The sequence below is a fragment of the Fukomys damarensis genome, unplaced genomic scaffold (assembly GCF_012274545.1).
Source record: "Fukomys damarensis isolate Sample0158 unplaced genomic scaffold, DMR_v1.0_HiC HiC_scaffold_14, whole genome shotgun sequence".
Lineage (NCBI taxonomy): Eukaryota > Metazoa > Chordata > Mammalia > Rodentia > Bathyergidae > Fukomys > Fukomys damarensis.
The window spans coordinates 25,783,938-25,795,772 of record NW_022900926.1 but is presented as its reverse complement, the minus strand read 5'-3'; the positions used below and the strand labels follow the sequence as shown (position 1 = coordinate 25,795,772).

The following is an 11,835-nucleotide window of genomic DNA, read 5'->3' as shown; positions in this document are numbered from 1 at the left end:
GTGACAAGCCGAGTTTTAACCCGGAAAAAAAAAAAAAAAAAAAAAAAAAAGAGCCTAGAAAATACAGGGTGTGAAGCCCAGGTCCCCATCTGAGGAATTTTGTTCACTGCTCTTTATGTCACTGGGTCAGAATAGTGGCTCTCCAGTACATAGACCCTCACCTGCCGTGTGTTCCTGCTGCTCTTCATTTCAGAGGATTCTAAGAATGTAACAAAACATTTGTTCTCTGCTGGAGTAATAATTAGCTCCCAGAGACAGTTTTGCTACTTACGTTTTTCTCAAAATTCGTTCATTTCACATCTGCACAGAATTTGACATTGTCTTTGCCTGCAAGTAGTAGAAGTAGATACTGAATGGGTGGGTGCGTGACATAGGTCATAGGCCCAGGAGTGTCATGGTGGGAGGTGACCTAGGGCAGGAAAAGGGTGCTTGTTCCAGACGTAACTTCACAGTCTCACGGGGCAGGCCCAGCTTCTGAGAGGACAGAGATGGCTATGTGATGCCAACAGGCTCTTGAGGTAAAAGCCAGTGCATGGAATGATGGAAAAGCTTGAGTCTTTTTGGAGGCTCTTATTCTTTGTTTCCTTCTATTTATTTTACATTTTAATTCCAAGCATATATTTTGGGGATTAAAAATAAACACAGAAACAAAAACCACATTGTTGCAAAGAATCAGGTCCTTACAGTAGATCTGGAAGTGTTCCCAGGCCGGCCTTTGCTCCTCATGTGCCACTAAGGTTCTGGCCCACTACCCACAGTCCTGTGTCCTTCCTTCTCTGGACCTTCCCTGCTGAACCCAGCTTGACAGGTGGGCTGGGGTCTGTGGTCTGCAGAAGGGCTGGCTGCAGTGTGAGGGAGGAGACACATTCTTCTAACCCTGGCACTAGTGAGCCCTAGGCTGAGCTGTTCAGCTGCACTGGCTCCGAGGTGCACATGGGTGGGCCAGAGAGGAAGCGTATGTGCAGGAGGTTTCAGCCAGGGAGACAGAATTGGATCACAAGGGCATACAGGACCCCTGTGTGTCAGGCATGAGGTGGGTGCTCAGGTCCCTGTCTTCCCCAGTTAACTCATACTTTAGAACCCAGACACATATTTTAATTTTAGCTATATGAATAAAGTATTATTTTCTAGTGTTGGTTTTTTAAATGCATTCATTGTTTTATGCTGCCCTTATAGAATCTTAAGACAAAAATCCCCTTTCTTCAAGGGAATCTGTGGTTATTTTCTTAAGAATTACAGTCCCTTGAGAGTAAAAAATGATATTCATTACTGTTACTTTGAACATACTTTGTGTTTACTCTGATGGTAATGGTTCTGTCTTCTCTTCTAGATCATGCTTTATAATATGGCTTTATGGCTTTTCAAATAGGACATGTACTTTAATTCTATTTGAGTATTATATTCACCTTACCCTCCTAATCATGGTTTTTCTACAAATTATACAATGCTATCATCAAATTTAAACACTATAATAGTATTTATAATACTTATGTTTGGGGTCTGTAATACAAATCGTAATTGTGTGTGTGAGAGTGTGTGTGTGTGTGTGTGTGTGTGTGTGTATTTTGAGATGGGGTCTCAGTAAGTTGCTAAGTTGCCTGGGCTGAGCTTGAACTTGTATTCCTCCTGCCTCAGCTTCCTAGAGTGCTGGAATTATAGGTATGTGTTATGACACCAGCTAGAAGTTGTTGATTACTGTACTTGTGCTTTTTGCTACGCACTGTGTTAACATTTTATATGCATTATATGAATGCCATGTAATTCTGCAAAGTAGGTAATGCACCCCCATCTTATGGAGGAGAGACCTGAAGCTTAGTAAGATTTCATTACTTCCCAGCTTGAGAATGGTGGAGCTGGGATTCAGAAATGACACTTGCTTACTCACTGTGATCCCACTGTGCCATTAACACAAGTTGTTAGTTGATTTTTGTTTGATAGTTTTACTGGGGGAATATTTGACATGCAGTGAAGTCCACATATTTAAAATATGAGGGACTTGCAGGAAGGTGATGGAGTGTTGAACAGCAGAGAAACAACCTCTTTGAGATTTGGTGTCTAGATACTGAAATAGAGCAACACGAGGAAGAGCAGGAGGGAAGTAGGTCTCTGGGACCCAGAAAGAATCTGAAGCAAGAATTGAAGCCCATGGGGTGATCAAAGAGAAACTTCAACAAAGAAGAAGGAGGAGATGGTAAGCAGCACTTTCTTCCTGAGCCGTGACTCACTCTGTGGGAAGGGCAGCTCCAACCTGCAAATGTGCAGTGACTACTGGCGATTCCAGAGACCTCCTTGGAGAAACACACCAGTGGAACAGAGCAGTAAAGGAAGTAGACTGTAGTGGCTGAGCAAAGTGAATCCACAATGAGGGAAAAATTTTTGCCAGTTATTCTTCAGACAAAGGGCTAATATCTAGAATATATAAAGAATTCAATAAAATCAGAACCCTCCCCCCCAAATTTAAAGACCCAATCCAAAAATGGTCATCTGAAGTGAATAGATGCTTCTCAGGTGAAGAATAGATAAGATTAAAAAATGAAATACCTAGGAATCAATCTAACAAAAGAAGTAGAATACCTTTACATTAAAAACTATAGTAGTCTGAAAAAGGAGATCAAAGAAAATAGAATGATATCCCTTGTTCTTGGATAGGAAGAACCAATAAAGTGAAAATGGGGCATACTTCCAAAATTGTTAAACAGATTTAATGCAATCCTGATCAAAATACCAATAGCATATCTCACAGAATTTAGAGAAAACAATCTTAAAATTCTTTTGGAACCAGAAGAGACCCAAAATAGCAAATCAAATTCTGGGCAACAAAGGCAAGCAGAGAGGGTATCACAATCCCTGACTTGAAACTATACTACAAAGCTACTGGGATAAAAACAGCATGGTGCTGGCAAAAAATAGACCTGAGGCTCAATGGAACAAATTAGAAGATACAGAAACAACTCCAAACATATTCAGACACCTTAGCTTTGATGAAGGAACCAAACACCTTCACTGGAAGAAAGATAGAAATGGTGCTGGAGGGTCTGGGGATTTAGCCCAGGGGCGCAGTGTCTCCCTTGAAAGCACAAGGTCTTGAGTTCAATCCCCAGTACTGAAAATAAAATAAATGGTGCTGGAAAGATTGGCTTTCTGCATACCAAAGATTAAAACTAGACCCATGTGTTTCATGATGCACTGAACTCAAATCAAAATAGATGAAAGATTTACGTATTAAAACAAACACTAAATCTGCTGAAAGAATAGGTAGAATTTTTGAAGATATTGCTGCAGACAAAGACTTTATAACAAAACGCCAGTTGCAGTTAATATCATAAAGAATCTACAACTGGGATCTTGTCTTAATAAAAACCTTTTGCACAGCAAAAGAAACCATCAACAGAGTGAAGAGACAACCCACAGTGTGGGAAAAAAATTTTTGTTAGCTGTTCTCAGACAAAGGATTAATATCTAGAATATACAAAGAATTCTGTTGCCACCCATCACCCCTGAACGTCCTTCTCCACTTCCTCTTGTCATGTCTCATCCCCAGACGACCACCAGTCTGCTTTCATTACAGATTAAGTTACAGTTTTAGAATTTTATAAAAGTGGAATATTACAGTTTATGTAATATGCACAATAATACAATATGTATGTACTCTTTTGGCACAATTCTTTTGAGATTGGTTGATGAAGTTGGGTATATCTACGATTCCATTCCTTTTTGTTCCTGAGTAATACTCCACTGTGTGGCTCCAGGAAATGTCATTTACCATTTCTCCTACTGGTGGACATTTGGCTCGTTTCCAGTTTGGGGCTTTTATAAAAGAAAGCCACTATGAACATCTGTGTACTCAGCTTTCATTTCTTTTGGATGAATCTGAGCAGTGCAATGGCTGGTTGGTTCGGTTTAACCCCTGACCTACAGTTTACACTGTACTGCATTGTTTCACATTCCTGTCAGCACGAGTGCTCTAGTTCTTTCATGTCCCTGTCCATCTTTGAAAACATTGCTCACTGTCTTCTGGCTTGGTTTTTTCCAACAGTGAATCTGCCATCATCCTTATCTTTGTTTTTATTTTTATCTTCTGAGGCATACACCCTTTCCTCCCTGCCTTCCCATCTCCTTTTAAGATTTTTCTCATTTACTTATTTAGACAAGTTGATTTCAATGTTCATTGGTGTACTTTTCTTCATGTTTTTTATGCCTGGGGTTCATTAACCTTGGATTTGTGAGTTTATAACTTCACCACCTTTGGGGAAATTTTAGCCATTATTTCTTCAAGTAGTTTTTCTGTCTTCCATCACCCCCAGATTCAGGGACTTCAAACATGTCTCTAGGATGCTTGAGGTCATCCTGCAGCTTGCTGTGCTCTCTCCTTTTGCTATTCCCATCATTTTCGCTACTCTCTGATCTGCTGTCTTCCATGTCTCTGCTGCACACGTTGAACCTTTCATCTAGTGTCTTAGTGTCCTTATCTGCTAGTTCTGTCATTTTGATTTGTGAATCAGTTTAGATGGATTAGGTTTTTTCCTCATTATGGTCTGTATTTTCTTGATTTTTTTCTTTTTTTCGTTTTTTTAGCTTTGAGCATGTGAGGCAAGTGCTCCACCATGAGCTTACCCCCTGCCCTGTGTCTGGTATTTTTGATTCTGTGCAGATATCGGTAGTTGCTAGTTCTCATATTCTCACGTGTTCTTAAGCTTTGTTCTGGTATATTATGTCACGTGGCAATGCTTGGATTTTTTTCAGGCCTGAATTCTAAACTTTGTCAAACGGGACCAAAGCAGCAGTAAGTTTGAGTCTGACTTTGCCACCATTGTGACAAAAGGGTACGCTGCCTGATGTCCTGGGAATACGAATTTTTCTCTCATGGCAACAGACGCCATTACTGGCCGTGTAGGAGTCAGGCACTGGCTCTGTGTGAAGCTTGTCCCTGCTCACACCTGTGCCCTGGATGGAGATGGGGTGTGGTGATGCCCTTGGTTGGGGTCCTTTCCCCCTCTGCGCTCAATCCTGTGGAGTCTGGCTCCTCTGCCCCTCATCCCCCAGCTGTGTGCTCACAACTCAGGCAGACCATGTGGCTGTGGTTGGGCTTCCCAATGACTTGGGGGCATCTAGTGGACCCATCAGCCAGATAATTCTGTTCTGCACTGCCTCCTCAAGTCCTGTGTCTTAAACTATTCATATTATGTGTGTTTTAATGTTTTAGAAAGTAAATCTGTGTGACTCTTAACCTTCTTTGGAGTGGATTATTAAAATTGCTGAGATGACTTTAACTGTGCATGAAAATGATAGAGCCCGTTGGTCCTGTGCAGTGCTGTGCTCTGCGGTCTGGCTGTGAGTCTGGCATGTGACCAGGGCTGAAGGACCCCCTGCTTTCTGCCCTGCCATTGGCAGGTGACACCCATACCCTGGCTCACACAAGGAGCAAGGATCTACTCAGCAGAACTGACAACTGTAATTGTGGCTTACTTTGCTGGTTTCAGATTCATATTTACATGCTTTACTTAAACTTTCTTAGAGAATTGTATTCACACTTTTTCATCATATAAAAATCTTTTTTTTTTTTTGAGACAGGGTCTCACTTTGTAGTTGAGACTGACCTGACTGACCTGGAACTCACTATGTATCCCAGGCTGGTCTCAAACTCACAGCGATCTTCCTGCCTCAGCCTCCCAAGTGTTGGGATTATAGGCATGTGCCACGATGCCTGGCAAAAATCTATTTTTTTAGGACCGGGGATTTAGCTCGGTGTTTCTGCCATCTGCCTCACAAGAACAAGGTCCTTAGTTCGATTCCTGGTACAAAAAAAATTTTTTTAAATGGAAATTGTGGCCTTTTTCTAAGAAAGAGATTGATAAAGTTAGTTTTTGGTGGGAGATTTAAAATCCAAAGGTTCTTATTATGATTGCAGACTGTCTGCTAGATTCATCAGTTAAAACTATTTTCAGATCTTGGTTATATTCTTTAATATAAAAGTTAAAAAGTTAAGCATGGTACCACAGCTGTAATCCCAGCAGTCTGGGAGCCTGAGACAAGAAGATTGTAAATTCAACCCATTCTGCGCAATTTAGTGAAACTATGTCTCACAATGAAAAGTTTAAACATGGCCCAGGGATGTGGTTCAGTGCAAAGACCCTGGATTCAATCCACAGAATTGTTAAATTTTTGCAACACTAGGGAAAGTATAAAGAAAAAGCATTACAAATTTAAAATTACCTAAAGCTTCACATTTGGAGGGTGAAGAGGTCTGGTGTATTTCCTCTTAGGTACTTTTAAAGAAATTCATATTGTTTCCCCTACTTCCCGTTTCAGTGGAAGACATACGACCCTGCATTTTCCCAGTTGGAAATTTGGTTCCGCTTTGTCTTTGTGGTGCTCACCTTCATTGTCACTGTGAGTATCATTTGCCAGTGGACTTCAGCCAAGCCTAGCTGAGACAAGGCTGGACTGTGCATTAATGATCCTCAGAGAGCAAGCTACCCAGAGAGTCATCCAACCCTAAGATCTGCCATGCAGTGGGCCCGCCTGATACTACTGACCATTCTGTGGGGCAGCCGAGATACCATGTGCAAAAAAGAATGATGTGGAATCCTTTAGTTAGGATTTCTGTGCAGCACAGTAATCATGGCAGATCACTGACTTTTATGTAAATGTTCATTAGCGTGCAGTGACAAATGCCACTGAACCTGTGTGAAAGGGGTTCTCCCTTATCTGAATGACTTGGTCCAGGTGCAGATAAGCTGTTGTTGGCTTTTATATTTGGAAAATTGTGCAAGAAGTTTTAGTCTTTGAGCTTCTCAGCAATAAAGCTACAGAGAAGTGGTTTGGAGATGCACACTTTGGGCTCACGTAGGGCCTGAGGTTTGCGTCCACGGGCACACTAACTTAGGAATACAAGGGTACTCCGTAGGGCCAGTGTGTGGAGATGAGGATTTATGAATTAAAGACAGAGGTATATATTTAGTGACCAGTCTCTATCTGAAGGGTAGCATTCTGCCCTCATCAGCTATTTACCCCAGTGATGACTCAGAGGTTGTGACATTTAGGAGATGTGTCCACTCCTTACAGCGGTGGCCCCTCCAGCTGCCACCTAAGGAACACGTGATACTTTGCAGACTCACTCAGTAGAGCAGGATGTAGGAATGTGGTGGGCATGTGAGGAGGGCTACTAAAAACAGGACACAGGCCCTACAGTCATCTGGGAGCTGGGGCCTGTAGTGCTTGTGTCAAGCCTGGGCCTTACAGAGCTCCCCCAGAGAACCTCACTAGTGAAGTGGGTGGTGGCGTCCTATCTGGCTGGTTTGAAATCCTCTCTATTTCTTGAGGACTGCATGGTACCCAAGATTTTACTGGGGTCCAAAGACTTGTACTTGAAGCCCTACATACGTTCATGAACTAGAGAAGATAGGCTGGACCCTCATCAGATAACCTGGCCTGGAGAAAGAGCCCAGGAAATTCAAATTGCCTAGAAAATTCTCAACTTACATCAGGTTATAGAAAAATTAAAAACCCCAGGCCTTATCATCACAGATTAAATAATGTTTTAAAGTGGCTTAAGGACACTCTTGCCAGGGTCCCCATACCTTCTCCAGGGTGCCATTTGTATAAGCTGCCCTCTTGGAACGTGTTGCCTCTTGGTGGGGTCCCCAGATGTGCCTATGCCTGGGGAGGCCTGTGGGCTGTCATCTGAGAGTGAGTCTGAGAAGCAGCCTTCCCAGGAGGCGAGACTGGGGGGGCTCTTTACCTTTGCAGAAAATTTACAGACGCTCTGTTCCTCCTCCCTCTTGCTCCTGTGAGAACACCTTGTGACCATCTCACCCGTCGTCCCCATGCGGTTGCTACCCCTCTTATCTCATTTCTCATTGATGCCCCCTGGGACCTCACAGTACAGCCAGGGTTTAACCTAGCAGATCCTGGCATGGCCGCAGACCACTGTGGGACAGGGGACATACTGGATGGGGAGGCAGGGCACAAGCAGTTACCGGTGTCTGTTTGGTCTGCAGTGCCTGTTTGCACATTCCCTGCGCAAGTTCTCCATGAGAGACTGGGGCATTGAGCAGAAGTGGATGTCTGTCCTCCTGCCACTGCTGCTACTGTACAATGGTAGGTGCTGTTTTTACCCTGGCACTTTCCCCTTTCACACTGAAAGCTGGCAGGCATCCTGGAGGTGGGCTGGTCCCAGAGTCCCCAGAGGGAGGAGCCTGTGGGGAGCCCCTGGCAAAGTGTGTAGTGACACACTGCTGCTTCCCAGGTGCCATTTCACACAGGCCACGGCAGATGCTCGGATCTTTAACACATAGCTACAGACACAGCAGGCCTGGGACTTGGCTGAAGGTACTCACACACTGCCTCCTCCTCTGTCCCTGCTCCAGAAAGCATTTGCTTCCTCGGAATTCCCAGGCCTGTGGGAGGAACTGATGCAGGGGCAGACGGCTCTCTGTTGTGATCACAGCAGCAATCTGTTCAGTGGTTTTTAGGCATTTTGAAAACAAAATAGTAGCTGGGTATGGTGGCATACATCTATAATCCAGCACTCTGGGAGCCTGAGGCAAGAGGATTGCAGGCTTGAGCCCAGACTGGGCAATTTAATGATTTAGCAAGACCCTTTCTCAAAATTTAAAAAATAATGAAAGAGCTGGGGATGTAGCTCAGTGCAAAGACCCTGGATTTAATCCTCTGTGGTGAAGGAAAAGAAAACAGAAATAGCCTTTGGTTCACTGCCTTTCCTTCAGCTGTGACTGAAGAGAAGCAGTAGTGAGCTTTTACCTAGAAAAGAATGCACTTTGCTGGTCGTGGCCTATCTTGGTCTCATCAGAGTTTCTGTCTTTTCCTTCCAGACCCGTTCTTCCCTCTCTCCTTCCTGGTGAACAGCTGGTTCCCAGGGATGCTGGACGATCTCTTCCAGTCTGTGTTCCTGTGTGCTTTGCTGCTCTTCTGGCTGTGTGTGTACCATGGGATACGGGTCCAGGTAAGCCATCAGCCAGACCCGCCTTTCCTTCCAAATTCTGATGGAGACCCTACAGGATTAGTGGCGCAGTGAAAACCTCCTTGGTCTCATACTGGTAGACAACAGAATGCACTTAGGTAGAAATGCTTTGTTAGGGTTGTTAGTGTTGCTAGAATTACTAACTTTGTATTGTCTATTTCTTACCTTTCTTTTTTAGGGAGAAAGAAAGTGTTTAACTTTCTATTTGCCTAAATTCTTCATTGTTGGACTATTGTGGTTGGCTTCTGTTACGCTAGGAATATGGCAAACGTGAGTAATTGTGTTTGGTATAAACAGTCAGTCCTAAAAAGCAGTGACAGAGGTGGGCAGACCAGATCTAATGAGGCCTTGTGATCTTATCCAGAAAGACTTGTCTCTCCCCATTTCACACGTTAGGGTGGCTGGAACTGAGGAATTTGGTTCTTGAGTAGCTTGTTGAAAACACATGACTCTAGTAGTCTGAGATGGAAAGTGAAAGAGCCCTCCTCTAGTGACAAGGCCATGGTGTTGGGATGATGGTGGACTAAGCTTTCCACTGTCCCGCAGATGTTATGGGTCTTCCCCAGCCTCTTGCTTCTTCAAATGTTCTAAGCCCTGGTTTTATTCCTTTTGTACCATTGTCCTTCTGTAAGTAGTGCTGCAGCAGAAGGCTGTGCCATAGCCTGATACCCAGGCGGGACTGTTTTCTAATAGTTCCCTGTCTGGGTATAGCTTTGTAGCCACAGTGGCTCACCCCTGCCTGCTCCACTTCTTACCCCAGTTCCCTGTCAGCTCAGCTGCCTGTTTTTTTGTTTTGTTTTGTTTTGTTTTTGGCAAAGTAATCTCACAGAAGTTGTTATTTATCTTTCTCACTTTCTTTGTGTCTTTACCTCTTTATGGTACCCAGCTCTTCTCTTGCAAGAGCAAAGAATAGAGTTTGGTAAAAAAAAGTCATGTAACTTCACTGTATTGATGAATGTGGACGATTAGTAGTATTGAGTGCTTTTTCAATATGAAATTTGGGATGTCTCATAAATTTACGGTTTTTAAAAAATTCTTCACTGTTGTGGCAGTAGTTTAATAGGTTTTCTTTTTTTTTAAAGCAGTGTGAGAAAAGTATAAAATAAAAAGTAAAGCTCATTGCTAATGAATAATTTTTAATTTTTTCAGAGTTAATGAATTGCATGATCCAATGTACCAGTATCGAGTGGACACCGGAAATTTTCAGGTAAGGTGTGTTAATGAAGCCCGAGAACTTTTTTTGAATGCCATTTCATGGACTGACCAATTGTGTAACTTAAAATTGTATAACTGTTGACACAAGCTTCCTAATTGGCTACTTGGGAGGGTCCATAGATTTTTCAAGAGTGGAAAATTTGCGAGATGTGTTTAACATGAAAAATAGACTTTTAAAACTGTACTTTGATCCCAAGTCTGATTCCTGGTTGAAGTGCCAGAACACAGAAGGTGTGTCAAATTTTAGGGCAATTAAGAAAACATCGTTGTACATGCTGCTGTTTAAAAGTTTCCAGGGTAAGTGATGCATCTCCAGTGAATGTGAACCTTTCAGAGCTTTCGAGGGTACAAACATCCCACCATGGCATGCGTGCTGTAGGTTTGTCACCACTGACCCAGGCAGTGTGACAGGCTAGTGTAAGGTCACACTGGGCCATGCGTGGTGCAGTGCCATGTCCCTTCCCCAAAGCTCCTCTGACTCTTGCAGCAAGGGCCTGGCGAGTTTATTTCACATGTCCTGGCTCTGCAGCCCATTCTGGGCACAGCTGAGGCCGAGCCGTGGGCAGAGTGCTGGTGTGTAGGTGGGGCCCAGCTAGGAGCCTTGGGATCTCTGCCAGCCATTCCACAGGCCAGGACTGTAGGCCCTGACATCCAGGCACGAATGATTTTATCACAGCGTAAAAACTGCAGGCGGACTTGCTTGAGGTGCATCCTCTCAGGGTGGCTTTGCAGGAGGTGGTGAAATCCATGCTGCATGCCATGTTGTGGGAGATGTAGCGAGTGATGATGTGTCAGAGGGAGTTCACTTTGTGTGGAAGATGGCACGTGTGCTGGGGCAAGTGTGACTGCCCGGTCCGAAGCTGAAGTGGACTGTGAAGCACTGCTCCTGTGAGCTGGGGGCATCCTTCAGGCTGCTGAGCCTCACGCATGGGACTTGGCTCTGCTCTGTGCTGGGGAGGACTACTGTCCCAGATATTTGGGGATGGTATGAGGTGCAAGGAGCAGTGGCTGCACCCTGGAGATGAAGATGAGTCGGTGGGGCAGGGAGACAGGCCAGGACATACTCAGTGGGGCAGGGCCCTGGGAGGGTGTCAACCCTGGGGAGGCTCAGGACCCATTGTCTGGACCCCAGGGCTGCAGATGAGGTTTTATAATCCGGGGAGGCCATAGAAGGAGTGAGAAGAAGGAGTTTCATGTCCCACAGCAAAGGTTCAGCAGAACCTTTTGCCCCCAGATTTAGGCAAAATAATATAGTGATTCATGCTGATCTGCTGTTGCCATTAGCTTTCATCTGGCACTGTCTCCTTGTTCATGTGAGGGAGCTCAGGGCAGAGAAGCCCCCTGAGCCAATAGCAGGTGTGTGTGTGTGTGTGTGTGTGTGTGTGTGTGTGTGAGAGAGAGAGAGAGAGAGAGAGAGAGAGAGAGAGAGAGAGAGAGAAAGTGGTAACAGCTCTAGCATCAAGCCAGGTGACCAGGCCCAGAAGGTGTGAGAACAAGAACTCCCTCCTTCCTGGTCTTTTGTATTTCTCATCTGTGAAATGGGACAATAATGGAAACCCCCATTAGAAAAGGAATGTAGAGCACTTGACCCAGCAACAGCAAGTAGAAAGCCACAGATACGGCCCCGTCCCCAGGTT

General features: G+C 44.2%; 1 protein-coding gene across 3 annotated transcripts in view; it reads left to right on the top strand.

Moving 5' to 3' along the window:
• The window catches only part of Tmem181 (transmembrane protein 181), a 52,596-nt gene that overhangs the window by 29,636 nt on the left and 11,125 nt on the right, over window positions 1-11,835 (top strand). For all 3 annotated transcript variants that reach the window (XM_010625236.2, XM_033763285.1, XM_010625238.3), the window contains exons 7-11: window positions 6,310-6,390; window positions 8,001-8,100; window positions 8,835-8,965; window positions 9,162-9,253; window positions 10,133-10,190. In XM_010625236.2, the coding sequence (XP_010623538.1) occupies window positions 6,310-6,390; window positions 8,001-8,100; window positions 8,835-8,965; window positions 9,162-9,253; window positions 10,133-10,190 (462 nt within the window). The remainder of the gene's footprint in view (window positions 1-6,309; window positions 6,391-8,000; window positions 8,101-8,834; window positions 8,966-9,161; window positions 9,254-10,132; window positions 10,191-11,835) is intronic.